The sequence below is a fragment of the Pan troglodytes genome, chromosome 8, assembly GCF_028858775.2.
Source record: "Pan troglodytes isolate AG18354 chromosome 8, NHGRI_mPanTro3-v2.0_pri, whole genome shotgun sequence".
Classification (NCBI taxonomy): Eukaryota; Metazoa; Chordata; class Mammalia; order Primates; family Hominidae; genus Pan; species Pan troglodytes.
This window is the reverse complement of record NC_072406.2, coordinates 27,969,953-27,993,502: the sequence shown is the minus strand read 5'-3', so window position 1 is coordinate 27,993,502 and position 23,550 is coordinate 27,969,953. Positions and strand designations below refer to the sequence as shown.

General features: G+C 46.6%; 1 protein-coding gene and 1 long non-coding RNA gene across 2 annotated transcripts in view; one reads left to right on the top strand and one right to left on the bottom strand.

The window, feature by feature from the left end:
- LOC134807033 (uncharacterized) overlaps positions 1-21,431 on the bottom strand; it is a 49,556-nt gene extending 28,125 nt beyond the window's left edge. The window contains exons 1-2 of the long non-coding RNA XR_010146578.1: positions 21,343-21,431; positions 14,986-15,124 (exon numbers count right to left, since the gene is read on the bottom strand). This is a non-coding gene — a long non-coding RNA (uncharacterized LOC134807033). The remainder of the gene's footprint in view (positions 1-14,985; positions 15,125-21,342) is intronic.
- LOC107976922 (ectonucleotide pyrophosphatase/phosphodiesterase family member 7) lies at positions 2,526-21,638 on the top strand. The gene is made up of 3 exons (XM_016962699.3): positions 2,526-3,865; positions 10,948-11,578; positions 21,375-21,638. Exons 1-2 carry the CDS (start codon positions 3,842-3,844, stop codon positions 11,299-11,301), a joined length of 378 nt encoding a protein of 125 aa, XP_016818188.1. The 5' UTR covers positions 2,526-3,841; the 3' UTR covers positions 11,302-11,578; positions 21,375-21,638.
- The last annotated feature ends 1,912 nt before the right edge of the window (positions 21,639-23,550 follow it).

The window sequence follows — 23,550 nt, the reverse complement described above, 5'->3', positions numbered from 1 at the left end:
TATTTCTTTTCTCCGTCTCTCATCCCACCCGACTAGAAATACCCACAAGTGTGGAGGGGCAGGCCACCGCTTCAATTTGGTGACACATAGACTGTGCCCTCAAAGAACACTGACACCCCGGTAACATCCATTCGAAGAGCTTTCTCCATACCTCCCCTCCTTTATCCCCAAGGACACTGGGTCAGAGATCACGGAGTCATTCAGAACATGATGTTTAACACCGAGACGCTCTGCAATTGCTCCTTCAGGACGACTCAGAAGAAGACCCAGTGCTGAGACAATCGTGTTCTCTCTCTGGATCGCCGCCTAGAGACAAGGACTGTCAGAGACCCTGGCTTCCCCGGCTGCTGCCTCTCATACCTGCGCCGTGGGAGGAGAGTTCGAAGCTGTGTGACCTTGACCAAGTTACTTACCCTCTCTAAGCATATGTTTCCCTAAATGTGAAATAGGGATGTTGGTGATGTGTTTATTTCACAGATTTGATAGAAGGATTAAATGAGAGATGCATCAAAAGCAGTGGGCACAGGGTCAATGCTCAGTGAGCTTTCTCTTTTCTTATCAATAGATAGGTCTTCATGAGGATAGAGACTGGCTTCATCTCGACTGTAGCCTCAGGGCTGGCCACAGTGTCTGCACCCAGCAGGACTTCAGTAAATATCTGTTTATACACTAACCGCAGACTTAGACATAAAAGCCCTTTGGAAGAAAGTTGACAATTTCATGCACCTTCAGACTATGAAGAGCAATGATGACAACTTTAGCTCGAGAGGGTCTGAGTGCCCATTCATCACCACTGTGAAAAGGCAGAAACGAGAGCTGTGTGTTTAACTCCCAGCCCCAAAACCTGTTGGCTTTGCTTTATCACTATTAGCTTCCAATGGCATCTCTTTAGAATGGGGCCTCTCTCTTCTTCCCCAAGGCACCAGCCTTCACTCCAGACCTATCCTTATTAGCTGGTGTCTCCTCTCTGTACTCTGAGCCCATGCTGTGCTCATCAGATAGCAACATGGGAGAATACACAGGCCAGAATGCAGGCTGCAGAGTTAGATCCCCAGAACAGGATCTCAGCCGGCTCCATCCTTCCTCAGCTGGGCGATCGTGGCCATTGACTTCCTCTCTGTGCCTGAGTTGCTCCATCTGTGAAATGAAGATTGTCATAGTCCCTGCTTCAGAGTCACTGGAAGGATTAACTGAGAAAATGCAGGGAAGGTGCTTGGAACTAAATGCTCAAAAAAAGTCCATCTGTCCAGGCACGGTGTCTCACGCCTGTAATCCCAGCACTTCGGGAGACCGAGGCAGGTGGATCACTTGAGGTCAGGAATTCAAGACCAGCCTGGTCAACATGGTAAAACCCCGACTCTACTCAAAATACAAAAGTTAGCCAGGCATGGTGGCAGGCACCTGTAATCCCAGCTACTTGGGAGGCTGAGGCATGAGAATCTCTTGAACCTGGGAGGCAGAGGTTGCAGTGAGCCGAGATGGTGCCACTGCACTCCAGCATGGGCAACAAGAGCAAAACTCTGTCTCAAAAAAAAAAAAAAAAAGAAAAGAAAAGAAAATCATTCTTACTAATGGAGGCCAAATCATCTCAGTGCTTCTTTGGCTGATCAGTACCCTCCAAGCCAGTGTTATCCAATAGACCAGAGGTCCCCATCCCCCAGACCACAGACCAGTAGCAGTCTGTGGCCTGTTAGGAACTGGGCTGCACAGAAGGAGGTGAGCAGTGGGCTAGTGAGTGAAGCTTCATCTGTATTTACAGCTGCTCCCCATGGCTAGCGTTACCGCCTGAGCTCTGTCTCCTGTTAGATCAGCAGCGGCATTAGATTCTGACGGGAGCACCAACCCTATTGTGAACTGCATGTGGAAGGGATCTAGGTTGTGTGCTCCTTATGAGAATCTAATGCCTGATGATCTGTCACTGTCTCCCACCACCCAGAGAAGGGGTTATCTAGTTGCAGGAAAACAAGCTCAGGGCTCCCACTGATTCTACATTATGGTGAGTTTTATAATGATTTCATTATATATTATAATGTTAATAACAATAGAAATAAAGTACACAATAAATGTAATGCACTTGAATCATCCTGAAACTCCCCCCAACAAATACATGGAAACTGGTCCTTGGTGCTAAAAAAAAATTGGGGACCACTGCAATAGACTATTCAGTCACGGTCCAATCAAACATTCTGCAATGGCAGACTTGCTCTACTCTGCACTATCCAACATGGGAGCTGCTAGCCACCCACATGGGACGTTGAGCCCTTGAAATGTAGCTGGTGAGAATGAAGAACTGAATTTTCAATTTTCTCTTAACTGATTTTTTTTTGAGACAGAGTCTCACTCTATCCTCCAGGCTGGAATGCCGTGGTGCAATCTCATCTCACTGCAACCTCCATCTCCCAGGTTCAAGCAACTCTCCTGCTTCAGCCTCCTGGGTAGCCAGGATTGCAAGAACCCACCATCATGCCCGGCTAATTTTTGTATTTTTGTAGAGACGAGACTTCACCATGTTGGCCAGGCTGATCTTGAACGCCTGACCTCAGGTGATCTGCCCAACTTGGCTTCCCAAAATGCTGGGATTACAGGTGTGCCACCATGCCCGGCCTTAATTCATTTCTAAATCACAAAATCTAAACAACAAGTGGCTAGGAGCTACCATAGTGTACAAGGCAGCTGTAGAATCACAGGAAATTGTCAATGACCCTGTCCTGCTTCAAGTTGACTTTTCCCCCTCATGGTGAGACTCTAGATTCTTTCCTCTTCTCTCACATTTTTTAGACTTTCAGGATTAGACCATGAAAATAAGTTCTGTCCTTCCAAGAAAATAACGTTCATAACACTTACTGTATACCAGGCTGATTTCAGTGCTTTACATGAATTAAGTTACAACAACTCTGAGGCAGGAGCTGTGATTATGCCCATTTAACAGATGACAAAACCGAGGTACAAAGCAGTGCTGGAACTTCTCAAAGTCACACAGGTAGCAGGAGGCAGAGCTCGGATTTGAACTCACTTTGGTTTCAGCAACTCACAGCTCACACCTATGACATAATATTACTTCTGTGGTCAAAACACTGAGACCTGGATTTCACAGGAATCTTGTGCTTGCCTGGCTGCTAGGGAGGTTTTCATCATCTTCCTTATCTCACGGTTCAAAACCCACGGCCTCCCTGCTCTTGCTATGGTGGCCGTTCACTGGCAGGAGGCTTCTGGGAAGGTTCTCCTTTTCTGTCATTTATCTTATTCGTGGTTTTTTGTCTCATTGGTGTTTATCTGCAGAACTTTGTTTCCTTCTGCTCAATTCATAATCAGAGTGCTTTTCCTCCTGGCTCAATTCATAAGTGTTTGTGCAAAAAGAGGTTGGCGCAGAGCCAGGCGACTGACGACACCCGGCTCGTCTGGCAAGTGGATATCAAATTGTTGTATCTCGTTCTGCCATTCACAGCTCCTGCTGTGGGGCTGGGTCATCTGCCAGCTCTCCAAGGAGCTGGTGGGAAACAGCTGCAACCAGAGCGAACCGCCGCCCGGGTGAGCCCGCCTCAGCACAGCATTCCAGCTGCCCCCAGTGCCTTTTGGGGACACATCTGCATTGCCAGGCAGGGCTGTGGGAGGGTCGCCTGCCTCCTGTCCATCACAGGGAAAACCTACCCTTGTCCCGCATCCCTTCCAGGCAGGCTGTGTGGGGATTGCTGCGATCACCTTTAATATGGCTAAAATGTTTTCCTTCAATGACAGTAATGCTGCCAGAACCCATCAAGACACCCAGGAACTGATGTGCCTTGGCAGATGATGCTGGAAAGATGGGATTCCCGGCAGCCTTTGCATCTTTTGCTCACAGCCCATGAGCATCTCCACTGTCCAGCAGGTCAGGACAAGGTCTCTCTCTCTCTGATGGTCTCTCTCATGGTTTCTCTCTCTCACGGTCTCTCTCTCTCACGGTCTCTCTCACAGTCAGGGCAGAAAGAGAGAGTCCATCTGGAGCAGACTTGCATTTTAAATGAGTGTCCCCGATAATTTAATATGATCGATGGCTGAGATATTTCACCAAGTTCAGGAGTCCCAGTTCTCAGAGAGAGGCAGCCAGCCATGACTGTAAGACCTGGGCAAACCGTACAAACCAGACAGCAGGTCTCACCCCTCCCCAGAGAGCTCCAGAGAGTATCAAAGAGTGAAACAGCAGAGGGATGATCTGGGTGGGGTCATCGTGGCTGGCAAGGGTCTGTGACAGCACCTTGTTAGGCTATTCCCAAGAGGAAATTTGGAGAGGGGTTGGGAGGGCAGCTCTCAGTGCAAGCTAAGTCTCCTGGAAAGTAACTTCCAAATTTTGGAGGATTGTGGGCAAGATGGGACCAGCAACTTCTACCTAAAAAATGTTCAGAGCAAGATAACTCATCCTAATATTGGTCCAAACTAGGTCTTTATTATGTATCATATAGGCTCTGAGAATAACAACGTAACCTCCAAAAGGGCTGCAGGCTTTGAGGAATCTCAGGCAACTCGCTTCCTTCTGCTCAGTGACTCCCCTGGAGCACAGCAAAGCAAGGAAACACTTAGAGCCAAGCTTGAGTTCTGAATTTCAAATACAGGGAGTCCATCTCTTTCTACCCAATTGTTCCCTAGAATCAGTAACTAACTCCTTCCCCTTAACGGCACGTACTTCCTACCAAAGCACAAGCGCGATGGGCTGTCCATAGCCTCCCCAAAACATGTACACCTTGTGATATAAATTCTGTCACCGAAAGAGACCAGACAAAATGCAAAACCAAAGTGGAGCCTTTCCTTGAATTATAGGTTCTAAAGAGTTTAGGACCCTCTACAAAACCCAACAGTTAGGAATTGCCTGGAAGAAGCACCAGCTCTTGTTTTAAAGCGGCAATTTAAGAATAATAGCCATGCTGATGCCACACTACGCTAAGGGAGAATAATGAACCTAATAAAACTATCGATTTTCCAATTGCTTTTGCTGCTGGAAACACTGATTATGCTAACTAAAGGGTAGAATAGTAAATAGCCACTCTTTTGCATCCAGTTAAGTGTTCAGATTATTTCTCAGAAGTATTTGTTGAAAATAGCACTTCTGATAATCATGGGTCCCAAATAAACAGAGTCAAGTGTGGTGTGGTACATGTGTGAGTGTGTGTGTGCGCACACATGTGTCTTTCTGGAGCTCATTTTATGGAGATCCCCCATAACTCCCCAAATTCCTATGAGACAAAATAAGAAAAATCACAGTTTCCTAAGACTACAGCTTGGGATATCTTTGGAAATGGTGTGTAATGAGAACACAGCATATGGAAACTATTTCACGTTGGCAATATCTGTGATTTAACATTGCAAACATTAGAAATGCAACTGGTTCTTCAGAGCCACCTAAGTCCCTCATAATGGCAATATTAGCTTCTTCTAAATAATAAATTAGCCAGTCAAACTATGTTCTACAGAATGTTAGAAGTTTCATCCTTCTAGTGAATGGTGAATGTCACATTTCAAGACAAAGTCGATTTATATGTAAGTTAAACGAAGTGATGTCACTAAAAATTGAGAATTATGTCTAATGCCAATCAGAAATGGAATAACTAAGTATTAGGGGATTTGAAAGTTAAAGCAACTATAGAAATATTATCATCAGGAAGGAAAATGTATTACCTGCAGAGGTTACACATAAGACGCTAGAACCCAGAAGAGAAAGAATCTCTGTAAATAGTTCCATTAAGTTAATCAAGAGAGGCTGGGTACGGTGGCTCATGCCTGTAATCCCAGGACTTTCGGAGGCCCAAGTGTGTGGATCACGAGGTCAGGGGTTCGAGACCAGCCTGGCAAACATGGTGAAACCCTGTCTCTATTAAAAATACAAAACATTAGCCGGGTGTTGTGGCATGCACCTGTAATCCCAGCTACCCAGGAGGCTGAGGCAGGAGAATTGTTTTAATCCAGAAGGCAGAGGTTGCAGCAAGCCATCACACCATTGCACTCCAGGCTGGGTGACAGATCAAGGATCCATTTTGAAAAAAAAAAAAAAAACCAAAAGAAAGGAAGTTAATCAGGGTGAGAATAGGATGAGTTTTTCACCCAGAAAAGGAGATGAGATTCGTGCATTCTTTCAACATGCATTCCATCAATAGTGAGCACCTGCTCTGAGCTAGGCCCGTTCTAGGTCCCAGGAAATGGGTAACCAACCAGACATGGCCCTTGATTTGGAGCTCACATTTTAGAGCAGCTAAATGGACAATAAACAAGTAAGCAAATTAAGATCGTCTTAAATTGGGGGAAGTTCTTTAGAGAAGCACTTCCATAAAGCTGAATCGCATCATAGACTATGACTGCCAGGTGGTAGGGAAGGTAATATCTCACCTGCTTGTGGATAGCAGAGCTTCTGAGGCCTTGCAAAGTGTTTAGTACTAAGATTTCTGTCTTAGGTCAAGTTCCCTAAAAGCAGAGCCTGAGGCAGGGATTGAGTGCATGTAATTCATTCAGGACTCTCAGGAGATAGGAGTAAGGAAAACAGGATATGGCAGGGAAGGAGCTAAGTGAGATGTGGTCTCAGCTGGAGACCGGCTCCAGTCTGATCTCACAGGGAACTCCAGAGGATGAACTGCACCACCATGTTATCCCAGCCTAAGGTCTTTTGTTCTCCTGTGTCAGCCAGTCCCTGGCCAAGGCTGCAGACTCTCTTGGGGCCCCAGCAGACCGGAGGAGAAGGAGCATGGTCTGTGGTCTACTCTTTTGTGCACACCCACCCACCTCTTCCCCAGCTGACACTGCTGGAGGAGGAGAGGAAGAGATGTCAACTCCTCCTATGGCAACCTGTGGGATGGCAATGGCCCTTTTCCTGTTGGGAGGAATCTGCTGCCATTTCTTGCTGTCTGCAGCCTGACACAGAAGGGAGAACGTCACCAGGTTCCACTGACAGGGGTTTTTGTCTCAAGCAGCAACCCTAGGACCGCGTGTCCCTTGCAAGATTCAGCCACATTTCATGACTGTCTGCAACACACCCCATGCGTCTGATGGAAGGAACACAATGCCCCATGCTGCACCCATTTCTGCCAGACTGGGGTCCCTGATCTCAATTTCCCTCTGCAGTCCCCAACTCTGGGGTCTGCAGACACATTTCAGATCCCTCCTTAGTACCCCCCAGGAGGCAGAAGCCAGAGGAAATAATCCTTGTCCCAATGCACCTGACCATGCCACCTCACTGCATGCTCTTTCTCCCTCTCCAGGAAAAATCAAGCTGGTTGAATACTTACCAATATGCCCACATGCCTTTAGTCCCCATAACCACTTCTTGGGGTAGCATTACCATCCCCAAGTTACAGACGAGGAAACTGAGGAGAGCATTTATCTAACATGCATCTAAGTGGTGGACAAAGGATCTAACCAGGCAGTGCGGCACCAGAACACACAATTTTGTTGTTCAGAGAGATGGGGTCTCTCTCTGTCCCTCAAACTGGAGTGCAGTGGCCTGATCATAGCTCACTGCAGCCTTGAACTCCAGAGCTCCAGCAATCTTCCCGCCTCAGCCTCCCGAGTATCTGAGACTAGAGGCATTCACCACCAACCCAGCTAATTTTTAAAAAACATTTTTCTAGAGATAGGGTCTGATCCCAAACTCCTGACTTCAGGTGATCCTCCTGCCTCAGCCTCCCAAAGTGCTGGGATTACAGTTGCGAGCCCCCGGGCCCAGCCCAGAGCACACATTTTTATTTTTATTTTTTTGAGATGGGGTCTCACTCTGTCGCGCAGGCTGGAGTACAGTGGCAAAATGTCATCCCAGAGCACACTTTTGACCCCATATCATTCTGCCTCTGGGTAGGTTAGTCAAGCTCTGTAGCTGATCAGATGTCTGTAGAGAGAAAGGGACATCAGCTTCCCCTTCGTCCAAACACCCCCAAATTTTACAAGTGATTTTCTCAGATCCCTCAGCATCAGGAATGGGGATGAGCAGGGCAGCCTATCCCCTTCCCAACAGCGCAGCATATATCCCAAGATTACATCTCATTGGCTCTGACTAGGACAGGAGCCCAAAGCTGAACCAGTTGCTGTAGCCATGGCATGCAGCATCCTCGGTCCTCTGGCCAGGCCACAGCTACATCCCACCTCTGGATCCTCAGGTTGAGTCAATATATCTTGAACCAGGCGCGGACTGAAGCTCAAGGAGGAGTCAGAGTAATGTGACCCAGCCCACCAGGAAGTGGGTGCTGAGCAGGCAAGCATTCATCACCTACTGCACACACCAGGGAAGGCTTGTGGTGGCTTAGTCCAACTTAGGGGCAAAGAAAAGAGTGCCTGTTCCGTGCCAAAATGTGTGCCCAACACTGTATCTTAAAGCTAGCTGGCTTTGTAATCCCAGCTACGTGGGAGGCTGAGGCAGGAGAGCCACTTGAATCCAGGAGGCGGAGGTTGCAGTGAGCCAAGATCACGCCATTGCACTCCAGACTGGGTGACAAGAGAGAAATTCTGTCTCCAAAAAAAAAAAAAATAAAAATAAAAAAATAAAAAGCTAGCCTGCTTAATCCTCACAAAGATGCCATCTACATTTTGGCATTCCACAGGTAGGAACACTGAGACACTGAGACATTGAGAGATTTTAAAACTCACCACCAGCTGGGCACGGTGTCTCATGCCGGTAATCTCAGCACTTTGAGAGGCTGAGGCAAGAGAATTACTTGAACCCAGGAGTTCAGGACCAGCCTGGGCAAATTAGTGAGACCTCATCTCTACAAACATTAAAAAAAAAAAAAAATTAGGGCTTGATGCAGTGGCTCACACAAGTAATCCTAGCCCGTTGGGAGGCCAAGGCAAGTGGATCACTTCAGCCCAGGGATTCGAAACCAGCCTGGCAAACACGACAAAACTCTATCTCAACTAAAAATACAAAACTTAGCTGGGCATAGTGGCACATGTCTATAATCCCAGCTACTTGGGAGGCTGAGGAACGAAAATTGATTGAACCCAGGAGTCAGAGTTTGCAGTGAGCTGAGATTGTGCCACTGCACTCCAATCTAGGTGACAGAGTGAGACCGTGTATCAAAAAAAAAAAAAAAAAAAAAAAAATAGGTATGGTGGCACATGCCTGTGGCCCCAGCTACTCAAGAGGCTGAGGTGGCAGGATCACTTCAGCCCAGGAGTTCAAGGGTGCAATGAGCTATGATTGTACTACCGCACCACTACATATGCATATATATATATATATATATATATGTATATATGTATGTGTATATATACACATATACACATGTATACATATGTATGTATGTGTATATATACACATATACACATGTATACGTATATATGTATGTGTATATATACACATATACACATGTATACGTATATATGTATGTGTATATATACACATATATACGTATACATGTATGTGTATATATACACATATACATGTATACGTATATATGTATGTGTATATATACACATATATACATGTATACGCATATATGTATTGTATATATATACACATATATACATGTATATGTATATATGTATGTGTATATATATACACATATATACATGTATACGTATATATGTATGTGTATATATATACACATATATACATGTATACGTATATATGTATGTGTATATATATACACATATACACATGTATACGTATATATGTATGTGTATATACATACACATATATACATGTACACGTATATATGTGTGTGTATATACACATATATACATGTATACGTATATATGTATGTATATATATACACATATATACATGTATATGTATGTATGTGTATATATAACATATATACATGTATATGTATATATGTGTATATATACACATATATACACATATATACATGTATGTGCATATATACACATATATACATGTATGTGTGTATATACACATATATACATGTATATGTATATATGTATGTGTATATATACACATATATGCATGTATATATGTATGTGTATATATACACATATATGCATGTATATATGTATGTGTATATATACACATATATGCATGTATATATGAATGTGTATATATACATATATGCATGTATATATGTATGTGTATATATACACATATATACATGTATATATGTATGTGTATATATACACATATATACATGTATGTAAGTGTATATATACACATATATACATGTGTATATTTATGTATGTTTACGTATACACATATATACATGTATATGTATACATGTATATACATGTATACATATACATGTATGTGTATATATGCACATATATACATGTATACGTATATATGCACATATATACATGTATACGTATATATGTATATATGTACATATATACATGTATACGTATATATGTATGTGTGTTTGTAAACATATACACATGTATATGTATACATGTATATATATGTGTGTATATATACACCTATATAAATATGTATATGTATATATGTACGGGTATATACGCACATACACACACATATACACATATACATGTATATGTATATATGTATGTGTATATACACACATACATGTATATGTATATGTATATATGTATGCATATACACACATATATATACATGTATGAGTATATATGTGTGTGTATATATATGTGTATATATATAAGAAATACACATGCACAAATTCACCACCACCAACTCAGAAATTACCGTCTCCCTCTATTCTAAGGAATTATTTTTCATTTTGCCATCTCTGAAGTTGGAATACACCTTACAATCACTGGAATGTCACGGTCTCTTTGGCAGCATTTTTCTGCTTAGTAGCCCATAAAATAATAGCACATCTTGTAACTAACAGTGTTGTAGATGCTATGAGATCCTGGGGAAGCCCAGAATCTAACTCCACCCTGTCTGACTCCAAGGACCACATATTTCCTATGCCTTTGGACTGGGGCACAGATGTAGACAACTCGAGCTTTGCTGATTGTGAGAAACGTATGAGAAATGGCCCCGATGGAATTTTCTTCTTGTAGTTGCAGGGGAACAAAGCGGCATCATTCCACTATTCCAAGGGAGGTGCTAAATACGAGGGTGAGGCTGTCAAGCGGTCCCTGGTGGAGTCCTACACTCACCCAAACAGCAACGAGACAGAGCGGAGGGAGAACATCGATACCGTCATGAACTGGTTCACCAAGGAAGACTTTGACTTTGTGACTCTGTGCTACAGAGAGCCAGATAACGTGGGACACCGTTTCGGGCCAGAGGGAGAGAATAGGAAGTTGATGATTCAGCAAATCGACAGGACCATCGGGTATCTGGTGGGAGCCAAGGAGAAGCACAGCCTGCAGAGCACCTCGGCGTCATCATCACATGAGACCATGCGATGACCACCGTGAAGAAGTGACCCAATGTCAACAAGATCCCTTGTCCAACTACATCAAGTTCTGGGACTTGGTCAAGTTTGATATTGTGGGCTACGGTGGCTTTGGGATGCCCCTGCCCAAATTGGGGCAAGAGGAAGCCCTTTATGAGGCACTGAAGAATGCGTACCCTCACCTCCACATCTGCACGAAGGAGGAGTTTCCAGAACACTTCCATCTCGCTAAACATGACCGGGTTCTGCCAATCGCGATGTATGCCAACTCTGGTTACAGTATCAATGGGGTAAGTTCATTCTAAAATGAATAAAGTCACCTTGGATCTAGGAGACAACCATTAGGGAAGGGTGGTTCTGCAAAAATCAAAACATAAGTGCACAGCCGGGCACGGTGGCTCACGCCTATAATCCCAGCACTTTGGGAGGCTGAGGCAGGTGTATCACCTGAGGTCAGGAGTTTGAGACCAGCCTGGCCAACATGGTGAAACTCCATCTCTACTAAAAATACAAAGATTAGCTGGGCGTGGTGGTGCACATCTGTAGTTCCAGCTACTCTGGAGGCTGAGGCAGGAGAATCGCTTGAAGCTGGGAGGCAGGGGTTGCAGTGAGCCAAGATCATGCTACTGCACTCCAGTCTGGGCAACAGAGTGAGACCCTGTCTCAAAAAAAATAATATAATATAATATAATATAATATAATACAATAAACAAAACAAAACAAAATAAAATAAGTGCACACACTGCGAGTTGTAGCCCACAGGGTCCTAAATGTTTCCCACCCTCCGCCCAACCAATGCTGCCCCAAATTACCGTTATACAAGATTAATGACCAATTCAACTTGATAAGGCTGATTAAAGATAAAAATAAGGCTGGCCATGGTGGTTCACACTTGTAATCTCAGTGTTTTGGGAGGCCAAGACAGGAGGATTCCTTAAGGCGAGGAGTTCAAGACCAGCCCGGGCAACATAGGGAGACCCCATCTCTACAAAAAACAAACAAATAAATAAATAGCCAGACACGGCGATGCATGCCTGTAGTCCCAGCTACTCAGGAGGCTGAGGTGGCAGGATTTCTTGAGCCCAGGGGGTCAAGGCTGCACTAAGCTGTGGTTGCACTACTACACTCCAGCTTGAGCAACAGAGCAAGACCCCGTCTCTAAAAAATAAACAAATAATGAAAAATAAACACCAACTTCATTATTCAAAATTGTGCATAACGCTTCACTAAACATTGAATAGCGGTTCTTTCATTTTTGTCTTCCCAACAACCCTATAAAATAGATGCTCTTAGTTCCACCACTTTAAAGAAGAAATCAAAACCTAGAGAGAAGTGACTTGAGATGAAAAATGTAAGGTTGGGGCCAGGCGCCGTGGCTCACGCCTGTAATCCCAGCACTTTGGGAGGCTGAGGCGGGCGGACCAAGAGGTCAGGAGATCGAGACAATCCTGGCTAACACGGTGAAACCCCGTCTCTACTAAAAATACAAAAAATTAGCTGAGCGAGGTGGCGGGCACCTGTAGTCCCAGCTACTCGGGAGGCTGAGGCAGGAGAATGGCGTGAACCCCGGGGGCGGAGCCTGCAGTGAGCCGAGATCGCACCTCTGCACTCCAGCCTGGGCAACAGCGAGACTCCGTCTCAAAAAAAAAAAAAAAAAAAAAAAAAAAAAGAAAAATGTAAGGTTGGGCTGGGTGCAGTGGCTCACACCTGTAATCCCAGCACTTTAGAAGGCTAAAGTAGGTAGATTGCTTGAGCCCAGGAGTTTGAGACCAGCCTAGGCAACACAGTGAAACACCATCTCTACAAAAAATGCAAAAAATGTGGCTGGGTGTAGTGGCACTTGCCTGTGGTCCCAGCAACTTAGGAGGCTGAGGTGGGAGAACTGCTTGAGCCCGGGGGTGTTGAGTGTGCAGTGAGCCATGATCACGCCACTGTGAGATAGGAGGCAGGACTTGACTCCACAGGCAGGGCTTGGACACCAGACAAAATTGAGGACTACCTAAAACAGGGCTGGGGCAGAAGCAGCTTTCCATCAGACATGCCCACCAGTGTGCCATGTGAGTATACTATTGCCAAGGTAACACCCTGGAGTTACTGCCCCTTTCCATGGCAATGACCCAATGACTCAAAAGTTACTACCAATTTTCTAGAAATTCCTGCATAAACTGCCCTTTAATCTGCATGCAATTAAAAGTGGGTATAAATGTGATTGCAAACTCTCTGCTGCTACTCTCTGCCTCTAGGGTAACTCTGCCCTACAGGAGCAGTCACAGGGCTGTAATGCTGCCTCTTCAATAAAGCTGGTTTCTTCTATACCTCCGGCTTGCCCTTGAATTCTTTCCTGGGTAAAGACAAGAACCCTCACGTGCTATTGAGAGGTGACAGCATGCTGGCAACCCTCGAGCTCACTCTCGGCGCCTCCTCTGCCTGGGCTCCCACTTTGGTGGCACTTGTGGAGCCCTTCAGCCCGCCGCTGCACTGTGGGAGCCCCTTCCTGGGCTGGCCGAGGCTGGATCCAGCTCCCTCAGCTTGCGGGGAGGTGTAGAGGGAGAGGCGCGGGCAGGAACTGGGGCTGGGCGTGGCGGTTGCGGGCCAGCGCGAGTTCCGGGTGGTCATGGGCTCACTGGGCCCCACACTCAGACTGGCCTGCCAGCCCCGCTGGACCCAGACAGTGAGGGGCTTAGCACCTGGGCCAGCAGCTGCTTTGCTCAATTTCTCGCAGGGCCTTAGCTGCTTCCCTGCAGGGCAGGGCTCGGGACATGCAGCCCACCATGCCTGAGGCTCCCCCCAATCCTCCGTGGGCTTCTTCGCGGCCTGAGCCTCCCCGATGAGTGCCGAGCCTCCCCAGTGGGCACCGTCCCCTGCTCCAGGGCACCCAGTACCATCGACCACCCAAGGGCTGAGGAGTGCCAGTGCAGGGCACGGGACTGGCAGGCAGCTCCACCTGCGGCCCCCGTGTGGGACCCACTTGGTGAAGCCAGCTGGGCTCCTGAGTCTGGTGGGGGCTTTGAGAACCTTTATGTCTATCTAAGGGATTGTAAATACACCAATCGACACTCTGTATCTAGCTCAAGATTTGTAAACACACCAGTCAGCACCCTATGTCTAGCTCAGTGTTTGTGAATGCACCAATTGACACTCTGTATCTAGCTAATCTAGTAGGGACTTGGAGAACTTTTGTGTCTAGCTCAGGGATTGTAAATGCACCAATCAGCATCCTGTCAAAACAGACCACTCAGCTCTCTGTAAAACAGACCAATTGGCTCTCTGTAAAATGGACCAATCAGCAGGATGTGGGTGGGGCCAGATAAGGGAATAAAAGCTGGCTGCCCCAGCCAGCAGTGGCAACCCACTGGGGTCCCTTTCCACAGTGTGGAAGCTTTGTTCTTTTGTTCTTTGTAATAAATCTTTCTGCTGCTCACTCTTTGGGTCCACATTGCCTTTATGAGCTGTAACACTCACTTCGAAGGTCTGCAGCTTCACTCCTGAAGCCAGCGAGACTATGAACCCACCGGGAGGAACAAACAACTCCAGACGCGCCACCTTAAGAGCTGTAACACTCACCTTGAAGGTCCGCAGCTTCACTCCTGAAGCCAGCGAGACCACAAACCCACCAGAAGGAAGAAACTCTGAACACATCCGAGCATTAGAAGGAAAAAACTCCAGACATGCCGCCTTTAAAAACAGTGACACTCACCCCGAGGGTCCGTGGCTTCATTCTTGAAGTCAGTGAGACCAAGAACCCACCAGTTCCGGACACACTATGCTCCACTTCGGGTCTCCCCTGCCCTGCGTCAACTGCACTCTGGCCTGGGTGGCAGAGAGAGAGACCCTATCTTAAAAAAAGAAAGAAATACAAGGTTAAGTGCTGCCCCCCAAGCCTGAGTGGCTGATCATTATACAGAGTACACAAAGATCACCAAAAAATTCACCGCAGAGGCCCCCCGCCGCTGGTTCTCATTTGCCCATATCAAAAAATATGCAAGCCTGTTCCTACAAAGACACACACAGATGCTCGTAGCAAAATTATTCATAATTGTCAAAAGGTGGCAACAACACAAATGCCTATCAACAACAGACGAATGGACAAACAAGTACAGTCCACCCGTGTGATGGAACATTAATCAGCCACAATATGGAATGAAGGGCTGATTCATGCTACAACCTGGATACACCTTGAAACCATTAGGCTAAGTGAGAGAAGCCAGACAAATATTAGATGATTATATATATATATATATATATATATATATATGCTCAGAATATGAAAATCCAAAGAAACAGAAAGTAGATTAATGGTTGCCAGGAGCCAGGGGTGGGGATAATAGGGGGGAAATAAGGGGTGACTGCTAATGGATACAGGGTTTCTTCTGGGGTAATTAAAATTTCTAAAATTGATGGTGATGATGGCTGCAAATCTCTGTGAATATATTAAAAACCACTGAATTATACACTTGATTTATTTATTTAGAGACAGGGTCTGGCTCTGTTGCCCAGGCTGGAGTGCCGTGGTGCAATCTCAACTCACTGCACCATCCACCTCCCGGGCTCAAACCATCCTCCCACTTCAGCCTCCTGAGTAGCTGGGACTGCAGACACACACCACCATGCCCAGCTAATTTTTTTGTATTTTTGGTCGAGACAGGGTTTTGCCATGTTGCTCGCGTTCATCTCAAACTCTTGGGTTCAAGCGATCCTCCAACCTCAGCCTCCCAAAGTGCTGGGATTACAAGTGTGAGCCACCATGCCTGGCCAAATGGTACACTTTAAATGGGTAAATTGTATGGTATATGAATTATCTTTCAATAAAGCTGTTATTTAAAAGCATCTTTAAGGGCCAGACATAAGGGCCATGCCTGTAATCCCAGCATTTTGGGAGGCCAGGGCAGAATGATCACTTGAGCCCAGGAGTTCAAGACCAGCTTAGACAACATGGCAAAACCTGGTCTCTACAAAAAATTTAAAACTTAGGCTTGGCGTGGTGGCTCACGCCTGTAATCCCAGCACTTTGGGAGGCTGAGGTAGGTGGATCACTTGACGTCAGGAGTTCAAGACCAGACTGGCCAACATGCTGAAACCCTGTCGCTACTAAAAACATTTTTTTAAAATTAGCCAGGCATGGTGGTGGATGCCGAGGCTGAGGCAGAAGAATGGCTTGAACCCGAGAGGTGGAGGTTGCAGTGAGCCGAGATTACGCCACTGCACTCCAACCTGCTGGGTGACAGAGCGAAACTCCATTTCAAAAAAAAAAAAAAAAATTAAAAATTAAAAATTAGCCAGCGGTGGTGGCTCGTGTTTGTAGTCCCAGCTACTCAGGAGGCTAAAGTGGGAGGATTGCTTGAGCCCAGGAGGTTGAGGCTGCAGCGAGCCAAGATTGTGTCACTGCACTCTGGCCTCAGCAACAGAACAAGACCCTGTTTCACAATTTCAAAAACAATTAAAAAACGAGCCTAAAGAAAACACAAAAACCAATGCTAACTGTGAGACATAAATGAGGTGGTCTATTTTTTGTTAACTACCAACTAGCAATTCATGGCAGAAACAAAGCTGAAATGATGCTATAGCCGGGCGCTGTGGCTCACACCAGTAATCCCAACACTTTGGGAGGCTGAGGCGGGTGGATCACCTGAAGGGAGGAGTTTGAGACCAGCCCTGTCAACATGGTGAAACCCCGTCTCTACTAAAAATACAAAAATTAGCCAGGTGTGGTGGCGGGTGCCTATAATCCCAGCTACTCGGGAGGCTGAGACAGGAGAATCGCTTGAACCCCGGGGGGTCGGAGGTTGCAGTGAGCCAAGATAGCGCCATAGCACTCCAGCCTGGGCGAAAGAGCAAAACACCGTCTCAAAAAATAAATAAATAATGAAATAGATGATGCTATAAACGTCATGTGAGGGAAGACTGTCCCAGGTACAGCTTGAAGAACCCTTGCTGTGAATAGGAGCCAAATGCGATAATTATGTTTGCAACTTGCTTTATGTCAACTTGTTGCAACTCCAGAGTGTAACAGGTATGAGAAAACTCATGGGGTTACTGTTTAATGTTGGTGGAAATATTCACATTAAAATACAACAGTTTATCACCTAAGGTATATTTTATCCCTCAAGTGGCCTGGAACACTGTGATTATTGCACACCAATCACACTCCCATAGCTAAGCCCTTGCCACGGAGAAATTCCACAATCACCTGGCCTATTTGTAAACCTGGTTTATGACGTTTTGTAACAGGATATCTTGACAGTAGCATGAGGACATTTAACGAGACAAGAACATTCCCCACTGACCAACCAGATGGTTTCAGGGAACAGGATGCTGTGCTCAGTTTAATCTTCTGCTGAACTGACCATTAGGCAGAAAATCCTTTGGGTCAATGCCTCTCACTGAATCCACTTCTCAGATTCCTGTCCACCTGCCTGCTTTGCAGTGCAGAGTAAAGTGGGCCTTCCTTGACTCTCTTCAGGGACCAATGTGCTTGAGGCCATCATGAGGACTTTTTTTTTTTTTTTGAGAGAGTCTCGCTCTGTCGCCCAGCTTGGAATGCAGTGGTGTGATCTCAGCTCCCCACTGCAACCTCTGCCTCCCAAGTTCAAGTGATTCTCCTGCCTCAGCCTCCTGAGTAGCTGGGATTACAGGCACGCATCAACAGGCCCAGCTAATTTTTCAATTTTTTGTAGAGACAGGGTTTCACCATGTTGGCCATGCTGGTGTTGAACTCCTGACTTGAAGTGATCCACCTGCCTCGGCCTCCCAAAGTGCTGGTATTACAGGTGTGAGCCAACGTGCCTGGCAGAGGGCTTTCATTCTTGATGGACAGCTCCATAGCCTCAGAGACAGTCGGACTGGTTTCTTCAACCAGAGTGGAACAGACAGGCAATTTCTGTATCCACCAGGACAAATATTAGACCAACTCTTCAATGTACAGAGAGCATCACATTTCTTATATGCTAGAATATCTGTTGGTCCAAAATATAAATAAATAGTATTGTAGCCAGCCACAGTGGCTCACACCTATAATTCCAGAGCTTTGTGGGGCTGAGGAAGGAGGTTCACTTGAGGTCAAGAGTTCGAGACCAGCCTGGGCAACATAGAGAGACACCCCCACACCGCCACCTGCCATCTCTACAAAAATTAAAATAATTAGCTGGGCATAGCAGTGTGGGCCTGTAGTCCCAACTACTTGGGAAGCTGATGTGGATGGATCGCTTGAGCCCAGGAATTTGAGGCTGCAGTGGGCTACGACTGCATCACTCTACTCCAGCTAGACCTTGTCTCAAAAACACACAAACAAAAAAAGTGCTGTAATTGACATTACTTTATCATTTGAAAAGAGGGACAGACAAGAAAGGTATTTGGCATTTACCAAGCAATTACCCAGAATCCTCATCCCATCCTACCCCCACCCTTCCCCTAAAAATGTATGTATATGTTTTTATGTCATAAAAAATACATCTGTTTGGCTCTGGAAGCAGATTGCTTGGGTTCAATTACCTGATCTAGCATTTGCTCCTGATGACTCAGTGCAGAAAAGCTCTGTAACTCAGTTTCCCCAGCTGTAAAATGGGGAATGGCGCCTTTACTGGGCTGCCATGAGGGTAAAGGAGGGAACAATATTTATGAAGCATTCAGAACAATTCATGATACATAGTAAGCTCTATATATTTGAGCTTATTATTACTGTCAGTACGATTATCATCATCTTGCTGTTTCCAATGGGTACGGTTTCTACATTCTCTTTCTTAAAGACCTTTAAATCCTTGGTATTCTCTCCATCACCACAGAGAGCAGTGTCCTTGTAGTTTAAATTGTCAAAGACTTCATGGATCCAATAAGCATGACATTAACTAAGGGACAGTTTTCTTTCAGTGGATTAGAATCGAAAATGGCTTCTATATTGTTACTATTGGCCAGGCTGGTCTCGAACTCCTGACTTCAAGTGATCCCCCCACCTCACCCTCCCAAAGTGTGCTGAGATTACAGGCATGAGCCACCATGCCCAGCCCTCATTCTCTTCTTTTATAAGGACACCAGTCATTGCATCTGCCCCCTCACCAGCAGCCCCCAATCCAGGATGACTCATCGTTACTTGATTACATCTAGAAAGACCGTATTTCCAAATAAGGTCACATTCCTGGGTACCGAGGATTAAGATTTCCAATTTTTTCCCTGACTCAATTTTTTTTTTAGTCAGGGCCTCACCCTGTCACCCAGGCTGGAGTACAGTTATGCAATTATAGCTCACTGCAGCCTCAAACTCCTGGGCTCAAGGGATCCCCTGACCTCAGCCTTCCAAGTGGCTGAGACTACAGGTGCACACCATCATGCCCAACCATTTTTTTTGTTTTTTTGTGTTTTTTCTTTTTTTGTACAGGTTAGGTCTCACTCTGTTGACCAGGCTGGTCTGACCTCAAGCGATCCTCTTGCCTTGGCCTCCCAAAGAACTGGGATTACAGGCGTTATCCCATGCCTGGCCCTCTTTCTACATCTCAATCATTGTATCATTAGCCTGAGCTGCCCATATTCCTTATTCTGCCCATCCCTGACCAACCTCCTCCTTTAACATAACTTCCATCTCGATATAATGGGGCCTGCTGGGCACTGCAAACAGCCTAAGGAAAGTGGAAACTTTACTTAACCTTAAATTCTATTACAAAGTCTACATTGAACATAATTTATATTTGAACTATAAAAATTTTCTGTAAGTTGACACATGACCTATAAAGGATTCCACACCCTGAAGCAACGTTTTAGAAAGAAATCAATTGGTCCTTTTCTGCAGACACCATTAACCATAGGAGAGATAAAGGAAAAACTTCAATGTACTGATTGAACTTCCATGCCCATAGCTTAACTTCTAAAAGGCAACCATTCCATACTGTTAAACTGACTTAGGTTGCTATTACTGTTATTAAAGAGACCCTGAAAGCCAGAAGTTGAATCTTGACTGTAGTTTTTGCACGTACACGCACACTCTTGCAACTGAAACCACTCAGATTGTCCTAATCCTGCTCCCCATAGCAACACCACCTGGAATTTTACGTTTGTTTTTAAGCATCAGTCGTAATCTTCACTTGCACCCGAACACACCGCACCTGTGAGAGCCACGTGACATTAAGAAAATCCCTTCAGTGAGGCCGGGCATGGTGGCTCACGCCTGTAATCCCAGCCCTTTGGGAGGCCAAGGCAGGTGGATCATGATGTCAAGAGATTGAGACCATCCTGGCCAACATGGTAAAACCCTGTCTCTACTAAAAATACAAAAATTAGCTGGGCGTGGTGACGCGTGCCTGTAGTCCCAGCTACTTGAGAGGCTGAGGCAGGAGAATCGCTTGAACACAGGAGGCAGAGGTTTCAGTGAGCTGAGATCGTGCCACTGCACTCCAGCCTGGCAACAGAAGGAGACTGTCTGAAACAAAAAAATCCCTTCATTGCCTTGATCCTTCCAGATTCAGATCCAAGAGAGATGACATTTGTCCGTCACCAAAAACTGCACACCAAGATAGAGATTTCTTCTGGCCAGGCGCGGTGGCTCACGCCTGTAATCCCAGCACTTTGGGAGGCAGAGGCGGGTGGATCACCTGAGGTCAGGAATTTGAGACCAGCCTGGCCAACGTGTTCAAACCCTGTCTCTACTAAAAATACAAAAATGGCCTGGCATAGGGGCTCAAGCCTGTAATCCCAGCTACTCAGGAGGCTGAGGCAGGAGAATCGCTTGAACCTGGGAGGTGGAGGTTGCAGTGAGCCGAGATCGCGCCATTGCACTCCTGCCTGGGCAACAAGAGAGCAAAACTCCGTCTTCAAAAAAAAAAAAAAAAAAAAAAGATTTCTTCTGTGTGCATGGCTCAGCTCTGTGGTCCACTAGCCTCCTTCTTCAATCCGCTTCCAATCTATGGAATCAGGAAAGACTGAACAAACCTAGATTAATATTTTAGTATAACATAATACAGTGTTACTATGGCTTTTACCGTATATGCCCTTTTGCTCCTTGGAGGAAAGACAATTAATAACTATTATGTGAGTTAATAAAATAATCCCAGGATTTATGAGTATAACTAACCTGTTCCCATTGATTTTCCTTGTCTCCTGCAGGCAGAGAGCTGATCAAAACAGCAAAAGCAAAGCAGTGCCCCTGGCCCAGTTCTGAAGCCAACCTTCCTTAATCACCCACACCCATCCCTGGTTAGGACTTGCTGTGGATTCTAGGTGACTCCATCTCAGGATACAGGGACTGAGAGGGTGTATGCAACATCTCAGACCCAGAAACCGTTGATTCTGCCGAAAAACACAGCAATAACCACATCCCATCCTCTTGATTTAAATGAAAGGGTTTGGGGGAATAAAAGATGAACCTTTTTTTTTTCTTTGTCAGATCTTGCGCTCATTTGGTTCTGGTGTGGAACAACAGCTATAAGAGAACAAGTGTATTCAATTAGAATTAATTTCCCTCTCTTATGCTCATAGCTGAGCAGGGCTCAAGTGCCTCTCATCTGAAAGAGGTAATAAGATTTTATCTGTCTCCTCATCTATCTTTTGCAAGTATACTTAACAAATTAGCTCTCGGGACTCTTCCAAATGGAGTTTTATGAGGAATTTGCTAAGGAAAAGGTTTTAGACTTTGAACACAGTTCAGATTTCAGGGGCAGTACTGAAATCTGAACTGTGTTGCTAACTGCCCTGCCTTTCAACTCAAGACACAATAACTTTGAACTAAAATAATTATATTTTTGTTGTTTTCCACTCTGTCCCCACGTCTATATCACCACCACCCCCAATCCCAACCCGCAGGAGCTAACTCCTCCTTCCTGTCCCTGCAAGATCAAAACTCCTCCTGCAAGCCCCGCTAGCTCTGTCTGCTCACCTTCGTGGCAGATATCGCTATTGTACTTTTATACTCATTTGTGTGATAAATACTTCAATGTCCACTTCTTCCACGAGCCCCTGAGCCCCTGGAGGGCCTGGACCACACCTAGTTTTTCTCACCGTTACATCTCCGTTGTCAGGCACATGGTAGGCGCTTAATAACTATTTGGTGAACGAATGGCTTGTTTGGTGACAGTCCAAAGGCTGGGGGACAGAGGGAAAGCTCCCTCCTTTCGGGCCGCAGACGGGTGGCGCTGATGGAGAGGAGGCTAGGATAAGGTCTCCAGGACCGAAGCGCGCACCCGTAAGGCCCCTGCTAAAAAGACCTTCCTGAAGGCGGAGGAACTGCGAGAATGCCTACGTTAGCCCAAGGCCTGACCCGACGATCCCAGGGACCCTCGCCCTAACTGGCCCCGCCTCCCGGGCCCCAAACCCAGACTCGGCGCCGTCCGAAGCTCCGGATTCTGGGGCCCGCCCCTGGCCCCGCTTCGGCAGACCATGGGCTCGCTCCTGGACCTGCCTCAAACCTTCCGCAGGTAACGGCTCCCGAACTTGAGCCACATTCCGATCCCCTCCTCAAACCCCTCCCCGTTTCCCACACCCTGGACCCCTCGCTCCGTCTCGGCCCCGCCCCAAGACCAGCTAGGTCTCGGCCCCTGAGCCCAGCCCCGACCGGCCTCCCAGTCCCTGGGTCCCTCCCGACACCGGCCCCTCCCTAAGCTCCGCCTCCCAGGGCCCGCCTCCTGAGCGCAGCCCGCAGCCCGAACTCGGCACCGCCTCCCGGACCCTGGGCCCCTCCCCACGTCAGCCAGTCCTAAGCTCCGCCTCCCAGAGTCCGCGCACCGCCTGGCCATGTGCTACGACATAGTCAACGCCCCGCCCCGGCCCCGCCTCCTGAGCCCTTCGCTGGGTCTGGCCTTAGCCCCGCCCTAGGACATGTCTCCTGGGCTCTGCTCCGAGTCCCGCCTCCTGAACCCAGTGGCGTTTATCCCCGCCTTAATGCCCGCCTCCAGGACTCTTATCCTGCCCCAACGCAAGGCACCGCCTCCAGGATGCCACCAACCTGGACGCTTCCGAAGCCCAGCTTCCAGGATCGCCATGTCCTGGCCCCGCCCCAGGACCCGCCAACCTGGACTGTACCCAGGACCTGCCCCAACGACGCTTATCCTGGCCGTACCCCAGGCCTCGCCCTCATGACTCTCATCCTGGCCCCACCCCAGGCCCCGCCCTCCTAAAAAGCTCATCTTGGCCCCGCCCTAGAATCCGCCCCCAGGACGCTCCTCCTGACCCTACCCCAGGCCCGGCCCCCTCTCTGCCCCCGCGCACTACCCTGGGCCCGCCCCCTTTTCAATCCAGGCCCGGCTTCAGCCGGGTCTCCTGGCAAAACTGCGGCCCCGCCCACGTC

Coding starts and splice junctions, on each gene's coding strand:
- LOC107976922 (XM_016962699.3), top strand. CDS start 3,842: ATGAGCATCTCCACTGTCCAGCAG. Junction 3,866..10,947: donor GCATCTCCACTGTCCAGCAG/GTCAGGACAAGG, acceptor TTCTTCTTGTAG/TTGCAGGGGAACAAAGCGGC.